The 20425-nt window shown below is 40.8% G+C and overlaps 1 protein-coding gene, 1 non-coding gene and 1 pseudogene across 9 annotated transcripts in view; 2 read left to right on the forward strand and 1 right to left on the reverse strand.

Moving 5' to 3' along the window:
• Positions 1–13040: 13040 nt before the first annotated feature.
• Positions 13041–14430, reverse strand: LOC101322193 (phagosome assembly factor 1 pseudogene; annotated as a pseudogene).
• Positions 14431–16396: 1966 nt separating this feature from the next.
• TRNAG-CCC (transfer RNA glycine (anticodon CCC)) lies at positions 16397–16467 on the forward strand. Its single transcript has one exon. It is a non-coding gene; the product is annotated as a tRNA-Gly (tRNA).
• Positions 16468–16757: 290 nt separating this feature from the next.
• TIA1 (TIA1 cytotoxic granule associated RNA binding protein) overlaps positions 16758–20425 on the forward strand; it is a 29113-nt gene continuing 25445 nt past the window's right edge. For 2 of the 8 annotated variants that reach the window (XR_012325659.1, XR_012325658.1), the window contains exon 1: positions 16764–17028. Coding sequence is in view for 4 of the 8 variants with exons in the window: in XM_033838350.2 (XP_033694241.1) it covers positions 17003–17028 (26 nt within the window). In the remaining 4 variants the exon portion in view is untranslated. Of the gene's footprint in view, positions 17029–20425 lie in introns of all 8 variants that reach the window. The other 6 variants (XR_012325660.1, XM_033838350.2, XM_019943017.3 and 3 more) reach the window with 6 other exon arrangements.

Below are 20425 nucleotides of genomic sequence, written 5' to 3' on the forward strand. Positions count from 1 at the left end.
TTCCATGTAAGAACATAAAAATAGGGACTTTGCTGGTGGTGCAGCAGTTAAGAATCCGCCTGCCAATGCAGGGAACACAGATTCAAGCCCTGGTCCAGGAAGATCCCACATGCCACAGAGCAGCTAAGCCTGTGAGCCACAACTACTGAGCCTGTGTGCCACGACTACTGAAGCCCACGTACCTAGAGCCCAAGCTCCACAACAAGAGAAGCCACCGCAATGAGAAGCCCACGCACTGCAATGAAAAAAAAGAAATAAAGTCTTTAAAAAAAAAACAGAAAGAACATAAAAATATGAAGATTAAGTCTCCTTTTTCTACACGTTACAAAGAAAGAACTAAATTATGTGTTTTTTACTTTTCTTTTTCCAAACTACATTATGCCCACAACACCTAAGTACATTAAGCCTAAAAGCCCTTCAATAAATATATGTTGGTTGATTAGAATTTACCATGTCAGTGAACTTCACACACCTGTCCTAAGTGGAAACTTTCATTTCTGCTTCTGAAACATTAGGAAAGATTCTGCTGAAAGGACCCTTGATGAAGAGACAGTAAAAAAGACTTGCACAGTGGAGGTGGATTGAAGGCTTTCTCATTCTGCACTCTTAACTTTTCAAAAGAATACTGTCACTAAAACTCAAAAAGATTTTTTTTAAGTCATTGGTGGAAAATGTTACCATGTATATGAAATGTAATAATAAAGTAATATAAGAAATATTTATTCAAAGAAGCGTTCAAGAAAGCAGTCTCCTTAAGAACCTAGACACTAAGATCCTCTCCTTGACCAAACTCTAGCCAGGTTCTTCTGAGACCTCTTCTCAACAGGGCCTCAGCTTTAGCATATAAAGACGAACATAGTTTACAACAGCTCAAAGCCGCATCCTTGGAATGAGCCCAACTTCCCTTAAAGTGCCTATCTGAAAAAACTCAAGGCTGCCAAAAAAATGTAGTGTTAGTTCCAGCTAACAAATGAAGATAGAGTCCCTATCTTCTAGTCTTTGTGGAAGGACTGGAGACTAAATTTGATAAGCAGCAGTTAACGAAAGCAGAGGGATTTCACTTGCCTAACAGCTGCTTCTCAATTTCTGTAATCTTTCATTTCCCTGACTTTACTGGTCCCCTACTCATGCCCCCACCCCCATTCTCTCATTCTCCTTTTAAAACATGAGATCACCTATGTACAAATCGAAGTTGATTTGAATATTTCCCTATTGCAACAGTATATCATTGATTAAAACTTAAATGTTGACAGGTGTCCAGCTTTGTATTCACACTGGACTTTTCCCCAGTGAAATACTAAATTACTGATAAAAGTTAAAATCTAACAAGTGTATGACTTTTTTTGTCTATAACAACACTGAAATCAATAATTCTGCTATGTCTCCAGGTTTTTTTTCTTCATTGGAACTACCTTAAGAAATTCATTTGCATATGCTGTTACTTCCAAACATCTCATTTCTTTCTTATTCTAAATAGTGTAAATGATATTTATTCTGTCCTAGGCAAGATAGGAAATTTAGAGGTAATATGAGAAAAGACAAACACATTTGATTACATAAAACATAAACATTTTCAGATGACCAGAGATAAAATTTTAAAAGTTTAAAAAAACAATGAATATTTGCCACTAAAATGACAGACAAGATGGTGGTTTATATCACAAACATACAAAGAACTCTACAAATGGTTAAGAAGAGGTAAACAACTCAATATAAATACAGACAAAGTACATAATTAGGTAAATCACAAAAGAGAAAGCAAGTGCCATTGGTCAAAAAGACAAGATGAAGAAATTCTCAACTCCAGTAGTAGTTTAAATGAATGTAACTGCAAACAAGGAGATACCAGTTTTCATCAATCATACTGGGGGAAACTAATAAGAATAATAACATCTTAATGCAGAAAAAAAGGTGGAGTAGACATAGATCTCAGGTACTGACTTTGTTGGTGGGGGTGTGAATGACTAAAACCTTTTAACAACAATTATTTATTAAGATACATAAAAAGATAATATTGGGTTGGCCAAAAAGTTCATTTGGGTTTTTCCGTAAGATGGTATGGAAAAAAACTGAATGAACTTTTTGGCCAGCCCAATATTTAATTTATAAATCCCATGTTTGGAAATCTACAGAGATAAAATAATTAGTCATAAAGGTATATGTACCAGGATGCTTACTGCAACATTGTTTGTAGTGGTGGGGGGGGAACAGGTGTAAAATACTAGAAGACATAAGGGAGACATTCACTGGAACACAAAAATATTGGGGAATTAAACACCAATATCACATCAATGGACAGATCTCCAGACAGAAAATCAATATAGAAACACTGTTCTTAAACAACACAGTAAACCGGTTTGACTTAATAGATATATAAACAAAATTGCATTCAAAACAGCAGAATACACATTCTTTTCAAGTACACCAGGAACATTCTCCAGGATAGAGCACATGATAGTCCACAAAATAAGTCTCAGTAAAGTTTAAAAGATTGAAATCATGTCAAACATCTTTTCCAACCACAACACTATGAGACTAGAAATCAACTACAAGAAACAAAAAAGTGCAAAAAACACAGTACAAACATGTGGAGGCTAAACAATATGCTACTGAACAACCAATGGGTCACTGAAGAAATCAAAGAGGAAATCAAGAAATACCTGAAGACAAATGAGAAAACAAAAATGCAATGGCCCAAAAGATATGGGACCCAGCAAAAGCCATTGTCAGAGGGTAAGCCACATTGCCCCCTGGTAACTGTAAGTTTGTTTTCTGCATCTGTGACTCTATTTCTGTTTCGTAGATAAGTTCATTTGTACCCTTTTCTTAGATTCCACATATAAGTGATATCATATGATATTTGTCTTTCTCTGACTTACTTCACTCAGTATGACAATCTCTAGGTCCATCCATGTTGCTGCAAATGGCATTATTCCATTCTTTTTTATGGCTGAGTAATATTCCATTGTATATATGTACCATATCTTCTTCATTCATTCCTCTGTTGATGGATGTTTAGCTTGGAAGCATTTTAAGTGCCCATCAATAGATGAATGGATAGAGAAGTATATAAATATACATACATATAGATACATATATTTACTATATATAATGAATATATAAAATAAATATATATAGAAAAAATAGAAAGAAATATATTAGATATATATAAAATTATATATTAGATATTCCTTCCTATATATTACGTAGCAAGGAATATATTATACATAATATATATAAAGGAATATTACTGAGCCAGAAAAAAGAATGTAATCATGACATTTGTGACATCATGGATGGACCCAGAGGGTATTATGCTAACTGAAATAAATCAGACAGTGAAAGATAAACACTGTGCGATTTCACATATATGTGGAATCTAAAAAACAAAACAAATGAACACACATAACAAAACAGAATCATAGTTACAGAGAATGAACAGGTAATTGTCAGAGGAGAGAAGGTCATGGGAAGGAGTGAAATAGGTGAGGGAGATTAAAAGTTACAAAAACAAACAAAAAATAGGTGAAACCTGAATGTATGTCAATGAATGCCATTTATCACTTATTCAATTTGCCACCGAAAAAATTGTGGCATATTCTGTGGACTCTTTGCTGCTTTTAAAATAACAATTAATTAGATCCATATTAGTTGAACTGGAGAATATCTATGATGCAAGTTTAAGCGAGAAAAGAAAGCTGCAAGTAATATCCATGGTGTAACCACATTTTAAAAAATAACAAAACGCCAAAGTACTTACAGACATGTGCATCTGTATGCATGCAAAGTAAGATGTGGAAGCTTACAAACTCATGGGGGGAGGATAAGGTGATTATTAATCATTTCCCTATTTATCTACATTGTTTTACTTGTGACAGTGAGCATGTGCTACTTTTCTGAAAATAAAATAAGGTCCTTTAAGAAAAAGTAAAAAAATAAGAGAAATCTCCCAAGGAAGAACATAGAAAATGGACCAGTGTGGCTAACGGGGGCCAAAAATAAAATGGGGCAGGCAGTCATGACAGACCTGGGGTTCAGTCACATACTCTGTGTTCGTAGAAAAACCACGAACAAAAACTTTAAAGACTTTTATTCTGCTAAGGGTCCTACGTAGAAAAGCCCCAATCAAGAAGCTCCAATGACAGCCAATCATTGATCATGATGGGAGGACTTGTAGTCAGTCTGCAAGGGCCATCCAATCCCCTTACAAGTCTCCCAGCTATGGCTTCTGAGGGTTTCACTTTTAAAAATCCCTCACCCCTTTCCCCCACTGAGAACACAATTTCAGTTTCAGCTGAGGGCTGTGTATCCCCAGTTTGCAAACCTTGTGAACAATAAAGCTGTCTTTTTGCTTCAAGATAACCCTGATTCTTTTCTGGATGTTATTTCTAATTTAGGACAACACAGTTGTAACTTTAATACTTTATTAAAGTTTTTAATAAAGCTTTAAAAATATATATAATATATAATAAAATAATAAAGTTTTAACAAACTTTTCAAAGCTTAAAAAAATACTTCTGCTGTATCCATTGGAAGGAATTTTATTTGGAACAAGATAAAGGAATGAAGTATTTTCTTTTAATTTTGGTTGCGTTGGATCTTCGTTGTTGCACGCGGGCTTTTTTAGTTGCATCGAGCGAGGGCTTCTCTTCGTTGGGTGAGCAGGCTTCTCATTGCAGTGGCTTCCCTTGTTCTGGAGCACGGGCTCTAGGCGTGCAGGCTTCAGTAATTGTGGCTCGCGGGCTCTAGAGCACAGGCTCAGAAGTTGTGGCGCATGGGCTCAGTAGTTGTGGCACACGGGCTTAGTTGCTCTGCGGTATGTGGGATCTTCCTGGACCAGGGCTCGAATCCGTGTCCCCTGCATTGGCAGGCAGATTCTTAACCACTGCGCCACCAGGGAAGCCGAGGAATGAAGTATTGATACATGCTATAACATAGATGAACCATAAAAGCATAATGCTAAGTGAAATAAGCCTGTCACAAAGGACTGCATATTTTATGTTTCTGTTTATACTGATGAAATAATATTATTTTTAAGGCAGGACAAGAAAAATTTTAAACATAAAATTCTCTCTCTGCCTGTTTGGGCTACTACCCTTGTTGCACTGTACATCTGTATGATATATTAACCAGATCTCTTTAGCAGATGTAGGAATGCCTGCTCAACCATAAAAACAACTTTTTCCTGGTGCCAGCAAGGTAGTTTCTTAGGATATAACATTTACTTTTTAATCTTATAAGGGGTCACCAATTACCCACTTCTTGCCTTATACAAGGAGGTCTGAACTACGTAGACTGTCAATACATCATTTGATATATAACCTTTTGTCTCCAAAATGTATATAACTGTGCTTTAACTTCTAATGGGCAAAACAGTCCTCAGGGCTTTCTGAAAGACTGTCTTCTATTGGCTCGAATAAAATTATTTCCTTCTTAGATTGACTACTAATAACTTTTCATAGACATTTGCATAGCATAGCCAGCAGGATATCAGAGATACCCATCAGAGGACACCTGGAGACTACCTGAACTGGTTGTTGTTCAGTACCAGCTCAGGTCCTTAGAGTTCCACTGGCTTCTCAGTACTTTTCAGGTGTTCCTGTAAGTTCTCCTGATATCCAGATCTTATTGTTTTAGGTGATGGTCCTACAAATTTTATTCAAGCTGATTTTACTTAAGACTTGGAGTCTTAAAGAGCACTGGTACATTTCTTAGGGACTTAGGGGGATCTGGGTGGGAGGCTCAGGAAAACCCAGATAGGTGGCCAGGTTTTTGTTAAATTTGGCTTAATTGAAAAACAAGTAGATATATGGTCTGAACAAACAGCTAGTGAAATGAGAGGCTGAATTATTCCACTCGGAAGAAAAGGGACATTTGCTCCTTCTGGCCACAAGGTGTCCTCAGGCAACTGAGAACTTAGTGGAAATGTCTGAGGATTAATCCTTGTGACATGGAGCAGTCTCACAGGAAATCCCAGTACTATTAAGTCATTTCTGCTCTTCCTGAGACACATGATGTAAAGACTGATCATCTAGTGCTCTGAGCACCCAAAGCAGTTTTAGACTATCAGAGGGAAGAACAGAGACATGTAAAAGAGTCAAACGAATCCAAGGTTAACTCTCTAAGGAGCTAGACTCAGAAGCAGCACACATTCGATACACCACACTGTTTTCAGAAAGTTGTTGAATTAGGCTACCAAATTAATAATGGGAAATTGTTCCTCAAAGGCCAAACAGCTCCCTGACAGACAGGCACCTATGGGAACCCAGCTGGGCTTATGTATTACACTTATGGAACTGATACCTGCAAGAGCTTACTTAGTTGGGAACTGTGGAAAGTCACGCCCTGAAAATGACCAAGATGGGGCTCTTTCTGACATTCCCAAACTGGCTTTGCATATGCAGTTATATAATGCCAGCTTGATAAACATCTTTTCAGAATTCAGACCCTAAGGGAACAAGATCTTCTAGGAGGGACTTGCTTTTCTCTCCCTATGCCTTGAGATGTAAGTGTTCTACCAGGACTCTCAGGAACTCTTACCTTACTCTTATCTAAACCATCTCCAATTCCTGAGACTGAGAGGAAAAAAAGGTGGAAAAGAGGCTTTTTTAAACTCATGCAGATAAACTTAACTTACTCCAATTGTTATTTACAAACTAGTGAGTTTATATTGTAATACCTGATTCATGACTAGACTTGAAAATGAAGCTATGAGATCTTTGGTTGTGTCTGTCTATACATGTGTACGTTATAGATATGATATATCTTTACGTTCGGATGGCTTTACCAAAATTAAATGCCAATTAATGTAAATTAGCTCTATTTAATTGGCTTAAATAAAACTAAGCTCTTATGTAAATACTCAGAAATATAAAAGAAACTAACCCAAATGAATTTCAGGTTCACTGGAAAGTATTCAATGTTAAATTAATATTTGGTATCAAAATTAGTTTAAATTTTTTGGTTTAACTGATACAGATGTGTCTGTGGAACCATCAACATTAAGTACTAGGTTTGCTAGAAGTCAAATAAGATCTTACAATCTATGTTAAAAAATTTGTCAGCAAGAAAAAGAACGTGATTTGATGAGACCAAGTTTCTTTGTCAATTGCATTGTAATTAGATCTTTAACCATACCTTTTAAAGTCTTTTGTTTTTGTTTTTTTTGCGGTACGCGGGCCTCTCACTGTTGTGGCCTCTCCCGTTGCGGAGCACAGGCTCCGGACGGACGCGCAGGCCCAGCAGCCATGGCCCACGGGCCCAGCCGCTCCGCGGCATGTGGGATCATCCCGGACCGGGCACGAACCCATGTCCCCTGCATCGGTAGGCGGACTCTCAATCACTGCGCCACCAGGGAAGCCCTAAAGTCGTTTTACCATTTATGGACAGCTATTGTTGTACTCTGATGTTTTTGAAAAAAAATGCTTCATCTTCAAGAATATTCATAGAAAGAAACTTTTGACAAGTACAGGTTTCTGATATCGTTCAAATCATACCACAAATCTGGGTAAGAAGTTAAAGAGTTCTAATGGAAAACAAAATGGCTTCATAAACTGTTAACAGATGATCAAGATCAACAAGGATTAGCTACATAGGACTGAGTGAACTGATGAATATGGTTATAATTTTTATGACTTTTTGTCTAAAATATTTTTGGCTTTTAATCTTTGTTTTCCAGTTTTAAGGAAATGTTTCCTCTTAAGCTAATAATGACTTAGAGCAACTTGGTAAGTTGTACGTTTTTAAGCAGAATTGAAATATTTATCCTTTCTCTCAACTTAATTACTTCAGAATTTGGAAACTCTTAGTGAATATTCTTATTTTTAGGCAATATAGTTATTTGTATATGTTCAAGAAGAATCTGTTCTCCTTATAACAGGACATAATTGGAAACATTGGTTATATTAACATGGCTTTGACTGGAATGTTGTATTACAGAATATGATAGAATCAGATATGACCAAATAACTTTAAAGAACTAAGGTGAACTTTATGGAGCTATAAAGCCCCTTGGAAAACAGCCTGGTACCCTGCTTTCAGTGTTCTCAGCAGCCTTACCAGGTAAATAAAGAAGTCCACCTGCTGGCTGGTGCAGGAATCTCAAGATATTTTGGGGACCTTGAGAAGAGAGGAATTCACCCAAATCTATAGATACCACAGGCAGAATCTGATAGCAAGCCCTTGATGTGGCTTGCCCACCCTTGACAGGCCTTTTAAAAGTTTAACCTGAGATTCCTTATGAAAACTTCCAGCAAAGCCAATTTAAAGAGCCTATATAATCAATTACACTTATGTAAATAATTAAGGTAAGTTTATTGAAGCCAGGCTTATTTTACAAACAAATTAGTCTTAATTTGGCTATATTTGGTGGAAATTAGGATAATTTTAGAGAGAAAAATTACTTGTGGATATTCAATTCTAGCGTTGTTCATGTCTTTGGGGTTTTATATTTTCTACCTAGGACTCACTTCCTGAAGGGCTCCTCATTACTATGTTATATTATTGTAAAGTTTAATTAACTTTTGAAAGGACATTCTAAGTTTCTTTCTGAAGCTTATCCCAGTAGTCTGTCTTTGGGCAAAGATCAGTTGTCCCGTGACCTGCAACCAGGCAGATTATGCATACTGGGAAAGACATTATTTAAAGGTCCATCTCCAACCTAGATAGAAAGACCCTTACCAGGTACACTTGACTAGCTCATACACAGTAAAACTAAAGGAAATTGACTTTTGGATCCTTATGTCCCACTTTAGAAGGGTCCTGCACTGGGCTGGTCTATAGAGAAGACTGCTGACCTCAACTCACTTTAAAACAGTGCTCAAATAGAAGAGAAACTACACCCACACTAGGACAAAAAGACAATGACATCAGAATTAGACAGCTATCTTGAGATGCTGGACCTGACTTATATGATTATTTATAGTGTTTTATTGATTTTGTGGACTTTTGCATATATCAATTTTTTCTATCATGGGCACAAAACCTAAGTAGGGTTTAAAATTAATTCAATTGTTGGCTTTACAGTGAGTAATCTACGACAGATTCTTCCGGGTGTACCTTGGTGGATTTCTTCTCTCCAAGGCTCTAACTGGATGGCCCTTAGAAATTTTATTTTAGAAGAAAGATACCCTAGGACTGTGCCAGCTACCACTGATATCACTAAGTGGGACCCTCTTATTCAGCCAATGAATGACATTTGTTCAGAACCTGACTATAAATACTCCTTTTCACTAGATATTAAATATATTACTTAGGGCTTCCCTGATGACACAGTGGCTGGGGGTCCGCCTGCCAATGCAGAGGACACGAGGTCGAGCCCTGGTCCGGGAAGATCCCACGTGCCGCGGAGCAGCTAAGCCCGTGCACCACAACTACTGAGCCCGCGTGCCACAAATACTGAGGCCTGGGCGCCTGGAGCCTATGCTCCGCAGCGGGAGAGGCCACCACAATGAGAAGCCCGCATACCGCAAAGAAGAGTAGCCCCCGCTCGCTGCAACTAGAGAAAGCCCGTGCGCAGCAACGAAGACCCAATGCAGCCAAAAATATAATAAAAATAATTAATTTAAAAAAGAGATAATGGATATAAATATATATATATATATATATATTACTTAGCTCCTACCAGGATCCAATGGATTTATTGAACAATTTTATGGCGTTGCCTCTCCCCAGGTTGGTTAGGAAGATGCACAATTGGTTTTACTCATGCGCAAGGTCACCTACAGGTAGCCTTTGAAACTGTCCCTGCCAATCTGCCTTTAATGTGAACACACAGGGATCAATCAGTCTTGCATTGGTATGATCGTTTGGTCACAATATTTATTCCTTCGCTTGGAATAGAAGTTGTCATTATTCACAGAGACTTTAACAAAATTCACCCAGCAAGCCTTAAATGATAGTAACCAAGCCATTAGCTTGCTCAATTCAGAAGTTTCCATGATGAGAAAAGAGGTCCTATAAAATCACATGGCCTGGGCCTCCCTGGTGGTGCAGTGGTTGGGAGTCTGCCGGCCGATGCAGGGGACACGGGTTCGTGCCCCTGGTCCGGGAAGATCCCACATGCCGCAGAGCGGCTGGGCCCGTGGGCCATGGCTGCTGGGCCTGTGCATCCGGAGCCTGTGCTCTGTGGCGGGAGAGGCCACAACAGTGAGGGGCCCGCGTACCGCCAAAAAAAAAATAAAATAAAAAATAAAAAATCACATGGCCCTAGATATTTTAACTGCTTCCCAAGAGTTTTCTAATATGACCCATATCGTGACACATATGAAAACGCAAATTTCCACTCTAAATGATCTTCTTCCCAGTTTAGGAGAAATACTAGGAAAAAGGTTTGGTTCGGCGGGTGGGGGTCCTGCTTTAAATCTTTACTAATGGCATTCTTACTCCCGTTGGTAATTTTGATGACAGTTTGTATAACTTGTAAAGTGATGGTTTCTTGCATTTCATGCTATGTGTCACCAACTTCTACTAAAATAATAATATCTAAACTGATTGAAACTATTGATTACATCTATAGTTCTCTATAAAATAATGAACATGCACAATGCACATGCAATGTAAAATTGACATAAGTCCTACTGGGCAACTTGGAATTCACTGTCAGTGCTTGACAGACATTATACCACTATAGTCCCCCTAAAAGGAAAGAAAGAACCAGGCTTTTAGAACTGGCAATGGAGGGACATGACAGACCCAGGGCAGGTAAGCAACCACAGGTGGCATCAAGGGACCAAATATTTGATCACCTAATGCTTTCTATCAAAACATTAATGATCGGGGCTTCCCTGGTGGAGCAGTGGTTGGGAGTTCGCCTGCCGATGCAGGGGACACAGGTTCGTGCCCCGGTCCGGGAAGATCCCACATGCTGCGGAGCGGCTGGGCCCGTGAGCCATGGCCGCTGAGCCTGCGCGTCCGGAGCCTGTGCTTCGCAACGGGAGAGGCCGCAACAGTGAGAGGCCCGCATACAGCAAAAAAAAAAAAAAAAAAAAATTAATGATCAAAAGAGGGAATTGATGAAATAAAACTATCTTTAAGGGAGGACAAAAAACATTTAAACATAAAACTTTCTCTCTGCTCATTTGGGCCAATACTCCTTTTTAGTGTGCACTGTGCTTCTACAATTATACATAAACCAGATCTCCTTAAAAGACACAGGAATGCCTGCTTGATGGTAAAGAGCAATTCTTCCTGGCACCAGAAAGGTAATTCCTTAGGCTATAACATGAGGGATGAGACATAACATGAGGGATGAGGCAGCATTGAACATGGGGCTGTTTTATTTCTTTTCCTTCTCAACTAAAGAGGGTTTTCATTTCCAGCTCAAGTGTATTTTATTTTATTTTATTTATTGCTATTATTTTTTGGCTGCAGCACACAGCTTGCAGGATCTTAGTTCCCCGACCAGGGATTGAACACAGCCTGGGCAGTGAAAGTGCCGAGTCCTAACCACTGGACCGCCAGGGAATCCCCATATTCCTTTCTTAATCCTTAATCAAGATGACTCACTACTTGCCTTGTACATGCAGATCTGGACTATGTAAACTGTCAATACATCATTTGATATATAACTCTTTGTCTTCAAAATGTATATAACTGTGTATTCTCTTTTATTTATTTATTTTTTAAGTACAAACATCCCAGCAACAGCACATGGTGAGCTGTTGCTAAGGGCATAGGTCTTTATTGGAGGAGGGGTACAGGCAGGGCATGAGGAAGGTTCCCCCATTCTAAGAGGATGGGAACAGTCCTGGCTGCCCCACAGTGGGTTGTGTGGTGGGGGGGGGGGGTCTCTGGCCAGGCCACAGTCCACATGGGAAGACACCAATCAGTCCCAAAGTCATGGGAATGCCACACAAGCCTGGCTGTGGGCCCAGGCACTACACAGGAGCCCAAGGCAGGTCCCCTGGGCTAAACTATACAGGATGTTAAACTATACAGGATGAGGCTGTACATGAGTTAATTACAAAAGAGCTATACTTACAAAAATCTGTACACACATTTGAAAAACTCACAAAATTGTCATCTATGTATCACAAGTTGCTAAATGAAAATAACTTAAAATGGAATAAAATTATACATTTCTTTTCTCAATTCTTTTCAAAAGGATTAATATTTTTAAAGCACATATACTACTTTCCTTAGCAAATTCCACAAAGAGACTGAGCAGCCCAGCCCTCCTTGAGCCCCAGAGGACTTGAGCTATGAATGGGCCTGGCCAGGGGACACGGCCCAGAGTCAGGGAAGGGGAGTCAAGCCCACAGTACAGAGCAGAATGCTGAAACACAAAAAAGGAGGAAGTTGTCTCTGGCTACAACTCTGGCATTAAATAAAAGAGGCAAACAGGATGGAAACATGCAGCCCTGTCAGCCAGGTTGGGGCAGAGTAGAGGAACAGGCGGCCTTGAAGCCTGGCTCCAAGAAAGGTGGGAAGCAGGCCTGGGCACGTACCTTGATGGGAGAAAGTTGTGTTTCAACCAGTTGGGTGTGCCTACTGGGCCTGGCAGGGAGTGCATGCATGAAAGAAACAGGGAAGGGCAGGTGGGCCACCTTGGCCACAGCCAGCTCATCCAGTAACTAAAGTGGATGTAGTACAAAAGTTGCAACCAAGTACTATGGACATGCTACCTGCTTGCCTTAAGGGTCATGTGGCAATGTTGGGCCAAAGGCAGGACCCTGTCCTTGTCCTGGGTGCCTGGGTCCTCAGCCACAGAAAGAGCCTCAAGTTTTCCCAATGTGTGTGGGTCAGGGGAGACAGAACACTCTCCCCTTACATGTTAGCCGAGAGCTCCTGGGTCCAGGTATCAAGGCTCAGAGTTTGTGCTTCTCTTTGTAGTCTGTGCCCCCTGTTGGCACCAGCAGGCTAAGAATGGACAGAGGAATATCTGGGCCTCTCACCCCATGGCAGAGCACCCAGCCTGAGCTCAAAATATCACAACAGCCCTTCCACACTGACAAGGTGTCCAAGAAAACCCACAGGGTGGCCTGCCGAATAGGATGCGATGCACAGTTCCATGGGGCAGAGGGGCATGGGTGGTGATGATCCTAGTGGAGCTCCGTGGCCCTCAGGTCTGCATCAGGCCTGGGAGGGCCATAAATGATCACCGAGGCAATGTGGTTGTTCTGCATGACCTCAAAGATCATCCGCTGAAGACCAAAGCAGAATGTGGAGCCAAATGGGTTGGTGTTGTCTGGGGAGCAGGACCTGTGCAGAGCAACAGGCCTCTCCACAGGATGGCCCAGAAGCTCTTGGATGTTGTCCCCCTTGCTGTAGGTCATGCACGTTTCTGTCTGACCATCTGTGTTTTCTCTCTTTACAGTTAGTGGATTCTTGAACTCACAGTGGTGATAAATGTTAAAATTATAATGTCCAGGGTAATTGGTGTATAGGACAAAGTTCTTCACTTTGAGTGTATTCGCGTCAAAGAGGATGTCCACTCCAAGAGTGAAGTAGTTAAAAAAGTAGTCATCGCAGGGCTTCCCTGGTGGCGCAGTGGTTGAGAGTCCGCCTGCCAATGCAGGGGATGCGGGTTCGTGCCCCGGTCCGGAAAGATCCCACATGCAGCGGAGCGGCTGCGCCTGTGAGCCATGGCCGCTGAGCCTGCGCGTCCGGAGCTTGTGCTCTGCGACGGGAGAGGCCACAGCGGTGAGAGGCCCGCGTACCGCAAAAAAAAAAAAAAAAGTAGTCATCGCACTTGGATGGAACTTGCTTATTAGGAGAAGGAGAATAAATCTTCATTTTGTCTTCTGACTTGTAGAAGACCTTGTGTGGAGAGGTAAGCATGCTAAGAACATCTTGGCAGGAACTGCCAAAATACACTAAGAATTCAAATACCCACATCTTGGCATCTGTTAATAGGCTGGGTCCGCAACCTGCGGCAAGTAGGCGAAGTCATAAACCTGAGGGTCCAGTTCCATCTCAAAGAACATCTATACTCTCAGCACACACATTGCCCAGGAAACAGCTCGGGGCATCATGGGAACCTTGGTATCCTGTAGGCTGTTTCCACTGTAGATGTGCATTCGTTTCACGATTGCTTCGTGTGTTGTCTGGAGAGAAGCCAGACCATGGGCAAAACTGGGTTCGCACTTGGGAGCCTCGGTCCATGAATCTAGCTGAAAAGAGAAAAAGACAGTCCTCTGAAGTTGAGGTGGAAGAGCTGCTCAGTGGAGTTGTACACTGCAGGATGGGTTGCATCGAAAGACTGGTCAATCTGCTCAATGGTGGGAGCTATGGCTTGAGAATTGAAATGCACACCACAATATTTTAACTTTACTTTAGTCAAGTCATATATTTCGATCACCTTAAGTCTCTGATAGTTTCATCCCATCCTGAGTCAGGTTAAAGATGAGGTGATGGCTTAGAGGAGACCAGTGCACCTTCCCATTGCTTGTTTCCCAGAGAACACTGAGGCACCACCTCCACGCCCAGCATTGGTTTGGTTCGCTGATCCGGCGGCCTCCCTGCCGCAGCGCAGACAGACCGGAGCTCACCTGACTGGCAGCAGCCTCGGGAGGCCCTGTGCATTAACTTCTAATGGGCAGAAATGTCCTCAGAGCTTTCTGAAAGATTGTCTCCCGGGCTATAATCCTCAGGTTGGCTCAAATAAAATTCTCTATTGCTTTCTTAGATTGACTATTAATCAAATTTTTCGTGGACAATATAATGTCCAGAATAGACAAATCTATAGAGACAGAAGATTAGTGGGTTGTGGCGGGGGGTGGAATGGGGAATAGGAAGTGACTTCTAATCGGTAAGGGTTTCATTTTTTCGGCGGTGAACGTTCTAACATTGATTATAGAGATGGTTGCACATCTCTGTGATTACACTAAAAAAAAAAACACTGGGGCTTCCCTGGTGGCGCAGTAGTAGAGAGTCCGCCTCCCGATGTAGGGGACACGGGTTCGTGCCCCGGTTCGGGAAGATCCCACATGCCGCGCAGCGGCTGGGCCCGTGAGCTATGGCCGCTGAGCCTGCGCGTCCGGAGCCTGTGCTCCGCAACGGGAGAGACCACAACAGTGAGAGGCCCGTGTACTGAAAAAACAAAACAAAAACACTGAACTGTGCATTCTATCTTTATACATTTTTTTCCTTTTTTTTTTTTTTTTTTGGCTGCCAGCCTGGGGTATTTCAATTCCGCGACCAGGGGTTAACCCCAGGCTGTGGTAATGAAAGCCCGGAATCCTAACCATTAGGCAACCAGGGAACTCCCAAACTACATTTTAAATGGAAGAAATGTATGTTATGTGAATTACATCTCAAAACGTTGTTTAAAAATACTATCCACTATTAACATTTGTCTTATTCATCCCCAAAAGACTAATATTTGATATCTTTGAATAAAATCCCAAGAATGTGCACCAGATTCTAAAGACAATTCTAAAAATGGTTATCCAAAAGTATCGAAGTCTAAAGGAACTAGTCCAAAGAAAACACCACATTTTGGGGCATGTACATTTCCCAATGTTTAAAAACTTTTACATAACTTATGAAATGCAATACAAAACACATAATGAGTATACTGAAGTACATTTCAGAGCCCTAATTTTTCTGCTTCCCTGGAAGAGGGCTGAAATTTGTATATATTCTGAGTCAGTTGGTTTTAGAATTCTTGGGACCTATTTGCATTAAAGAACTATTTCTTAAATATTTTTCAGTATACATTGAATATACCAAGGAAATTCAAATATAAAGAAAAATTCCGCTAAGATCTAGAAATACATTCCAGGCTCTCAAAAATTTGGTTAATACCAAGAAGACATTCTTTTTTTTTTTTAACATCTTTATTGGAGTATAATTGCTTTACAATGGTGTGTACTTTCTGCTTTATAATAAAGTGAATCAGCTATACATATACATATATCTCCATATCTCTTCCCTCTTGCTTCTCCCTCGCTCCCGCCCTCCCTATCCCACCCCTCTAGGTGGTCACAAAAAAGCACCGAGCTGATCTCCCTGTGCTATTCGGCTGCTTCCCACTAGCTATCGGTTTTACATTTGGTAGTGTATAGATGAAGAAGACAAATTCTTAATGAAACTTTTTGTTTTTTGGCCGCGCTGTGTGGCTTGCGGGTTTTATTTCCCTGATCAGGGATGAAACCCAAGCCCCCTGAAGTGGAAGCGCCGAGTCCCGCCACTGCACCTCCAGGGAAGTCCCTTGAAACTCTTTTAAGCTAAAAATAAAAATTTTTTTAATGAGATTTTTTCCGTACAGAAAAAGCAGGAACATCTATTCAACTGTATCGGAATGAGAGAAAAGAAATCATTTCTTATATGAAAAGTAACAGATTACATGGACTCTCAATAAACTTTTATTTTTGAATAAATAAACAAATCTTCCGGGAATACACGTTTGCTTGTACGTCAACCTAAAGCATTTCAGCGAGACCAAATATCGCGAGCGCCGCTGGTGTAGTGGTATCATGCAAGATTCCCATTCTTGCGACCCGGGTTCGATTCCCGGGCGGCGCATCTAACTTTTGTCCTTGCCTTAAATAATTTTTATAATCTTTCTTCTTCTGGAAACACAATTTTTCATTTCCGTGAATATTTATATTTCACTATAAATTACTGTTGACACATTCGAATCTGGAGTGGAATTCAAAAGAGTTTCCTCAAGTCATGAACTAGTTAACCTTTACGCCTGCGCAGTCTGAGACATCCCCGAGCGTCGCTGGAAGAGCGGCTGCGCAACGAGTGAATATAAGGACTGAGGTGCAGCCTGGCGGCCAGGAGGTTGAAAGTGCAAGATTTTTCTGCGCCTGCGCGGCCCGGGTCACTTCGCTGGCCGCTTCAAGGCTCCCGGCTCGCCGCCATCTTGTGTTGGGGCTTCATTGTTCGCGCTGGGCCGGGTGGTTTAGTGTAATTGCCGCCGAAGGAGGGGGCGGAGTAACCTCCGGTCGGCCGAGAAACCCAGCTATTTCACAGACATAGCAGCTCAAAAGATTTGTGAGGTAGTAAAGGGTAGAGAGCTGGACCCGGAGGCGCCGCCGCGACAGCAGCAGCCATGGAGGACGAAATGCCTAAGACTCTGTGAGTCTGGGGCAGCGATGAGGGGGGCGGGATGGTGTTGGTCCCGGAGCGAAGCTTCGGCTCTGCGCCGCTCCCCAGCCTATTGTTCCCCGCGGACGCCGCGATATCATGGTTCCTCTCCCTAGCGCTCACCGGGATGCCTAGGGACCGAGACCCGGGCTGTGAGGGGACGAGATGGACGGAGACGGGGCTCAGCCCTCTAAATTAGTCCCTGCCGCGTAACTACCCCACAGCGTCGCGTTTGGCTTCGTCCCGGGCGCTCTGTGGTCTTAGGCGTGGAGAAAAGATTTTCATTCAAACCTGTTTTTAGAACTCGGCTAGCCTTTTTGTTCTACGCTTTTCTTCTCTCCCCCCATCCCCCTCCCCCGCGTCTCGATTAACCTCTTTTGATTTTTACAGCCGTCTCCCTTTCATTTTACTTTGATTTTCTCTAGAAACTCTTCCTTTCAGTGTCTTTCGTTGATAAGAATTTTTGTCTTGAAAATGCTTATACTGATTTTCAGGGACTTAAACTTTATTCTCGCAGTTGCCAACTGGAAAAACGCCAAATGTTTTTTCTTGAACTTCTCTGTGGCTTTCCTTCCGTGGCACCCCCTCCCCTGATCAAAAAGCCCCAAATCGGACCCCTTAAGGATCTTGAAACTGCTTTTTAAAAATGGAACTCTCCCCCGGAGGTATATATTAACTGAGGGGAAGTGAATATAATGCATTTTTATCGTCGCTTGCTACTTTTCTGATTGACATGTCGTTGAAGCAGCGGCGAGTTTTTAATGAAGCAACAATTGATAAGTACCTTAACATATTTAGTCACCTCTGAGAATTTTTAGACTTAGTGTTAAGTGATCTTAGTTTGGGATCTTTTCTTTGTCGTGTTGCTCTCCCCGCCCCCTCTCCTTTGTTTTTTTCGAAATATTATCCGCTGAGGTGATCCTGCCTTTGTTGCTTTTCTCGAAAAGAAGAAAAAGCCCGATGAGTTTTTGACGTAGCTTTTTTGTTTTTATTCTTAGAATACTGGCAGTTTGAGAACTCAAGGCAACAAAAATAGGCTCAGGTTTCTTTTTGCAACTCTCTGGATATCACAGTTGTTATGAAGTACAACGTAATCAATTATTTTTTTCGCCAACAAAATAGTTTACGTTTTGTAATCTATATGAGAAATATAGTTACACTTGTTTTCTTAATGAATAGGTAAACTTTTTTGATAGTTTGTCTCATAATCTGTTAGTTACGTTATGTGTCTTTTTAATAGGATGCAGCAATTAGCCCATGACTTTTGTCTTTTGAAAGATTATATCTGTAGATGAATACTCCCTAAAACATCATTAGCCCCATAGAGTTTATGGAAGCCTTTTTTCCCTCTTGCCTCTTCGCTGGAAGCATGATAGCCAGCAGCATATTGGATTAAGAACGGCTCATCTTTTATAATGTCTTTAAGAATCTTATTTTGAAGTTTTTAATTTCAGAAACTGCCAAAAATAATCTGAGAATTTAACCTATTTAGTACGTTGATTTGGGAATATCAAATAATGAAGACAACTTAAGCTTTCCTAGGCCAGTCTACAAAAGCAAGCAGTACTAGCTTGGGGACAGGGGACCAACCATTGCAGGAGAATTAATGAAGTTTTATTTATTATTTAATTTATTATTTATTTATTGAATACTTATCGTTTGCCATGTGTTCTCTGTTAAGTGCTTTATGAGCTTGTGTAATCCTCATCAGAATTCTGCAGTAAATGGGTCCATTTTACAGCTGAGGAAAAGCTAAGCTTAGAATTAAAGTAACTCATCCCAAGTCATATACCCTTTTGTTCATCATCCTGCAACTCTACTGTCCTCAACTCTTGACACTTACATTTATGACTAATTTTGCCTTGTATGCTTTACTAGAACACCCCATCCAAGAATCTTTTCCCCAAAGTAGTCCATGCTTTAACATTTCCTATTATCCCCTCCCTCGCTTCTGCCTTTCTCAATCAAAACTCCCATTCTTCCAGTCAGACCAATCTTGATTAAATATGAGTAGGTGCTCATCCCTGATTTTTCCCAGCAGTGTTTTTTATTTTTAATATAAAATGTTTGTTTGAATAACCTTGGGAGTCAGAGGCTTTTAATATGTTCTTAGCAATGTCTGGTCCATGGTAAGTGATCATTAAATTTGTTTTAAAAACTGGTACAGTTTCAAGCAGTGAATCAAGATTTTACTCATTCTTGAGGGTAAGATACAGTCTGAATTTCCGTATTGCCTGTGTACCTGAATGGCTCAGAGGAAGTGCCTTCCTTTGCCACAAACGAGTGTTCAGCAGTGCCTTGTTAGAGACTGTTCAATTTCTTGTCAGCACTACTCTGGAAATGTACAGTTGACCCTTGGGCAATGCAAGGGTTAGGAGCTCCAGCCCTCAAGCAGTCAAAAATCCATGTATAACTTTTACAGTCAGACCTCAGCTTCTGTGGATTCAACCAACTGTGGATCATGTAGTACATATTTAGTGAAAAAATTCCATGTGTATAAGTGGATCCACACAGTTCAAACACATGTTGTTCAAGGGTCAACCGTATTGTGAGAAGTGGTTTGATTCTGGAAATGTTTTGAAAACAGAGCTGTGGGAATTGCCAGTGGTTTGGATGTTGAATGTGAGAGTGAAGTCAGCAATAACTTTAATTTGCAAACGCGTAATTATCAGCCATCTAGAATGTTAGTTTGTTGTAAAATATAATTTAAAACGAGAACTGTCCTGAGAGCATGGATATCTTATTAATAAGTCGTCTGGGCATAGTGTTAGATACTTTTGTTCAGACTGGTTTATGTACAGTTGGCCCTCTGTATCCACTGAAGTGGAACCCTCAGATATGGTGGGCCAGTTGTAAGAAACCTGAGCATCCATGGGGTTTGGTAACCATGGGAGGGGGCAGGTCCAGGAAACAATCCCCTGGGAGTACCAAGAGATGGCTGGCTGCATATGGTCTGTTCTCCAAGTGAAGGAGGTGCTAGCTGATAAAATAAGAGGGTTTCAGCTATCACGCAACAGAGTGTCCTTTGTGAAGAGTAGACAGTTGTTAAATAATAGTAAGGTTATGATGCTGGTATATAGTATTTGTATTATGTACAACGAGCATTTACTGTCATACATAATTTCTTTTTTTAAATTGAATATAGTTGATGTACAATATTTTATAAGTTACGGGTGTACAGTATAGTGATTCACAATTCTTAAAGGTTATACTCCATTTATAGTTATTTTATAAATTATTGACTGTATTCCCTGTAATGTATAATATACTCTTGTCATAATTTCGTAATTAGTAGGAGACATATACCTTTCCCCCCTGAACTAGAGGGACTCAGGCAGAATGGGTTAATTCCCTAGCAAATTGCAAATGTTCAAAAGTAATTCTGAGA

The sequence above is a fragment of the Tursiops truncatus genome, chromosome 14 (genome assembly GCF_011762595.2).
Source record: "Tursiops truncatus isolate mTurTru1 chromosome 14, mTurTru1.mat.Y, whole genome shotgun sequence".
In the NCBI taxonomy this organism is placed as follows: domain Eukaryota; kingdom Metazoa; phylum Chordata; class Mammalia; order Artiodactyla; family Delphinidae; genus Tursiops; species Tursiops truncatus.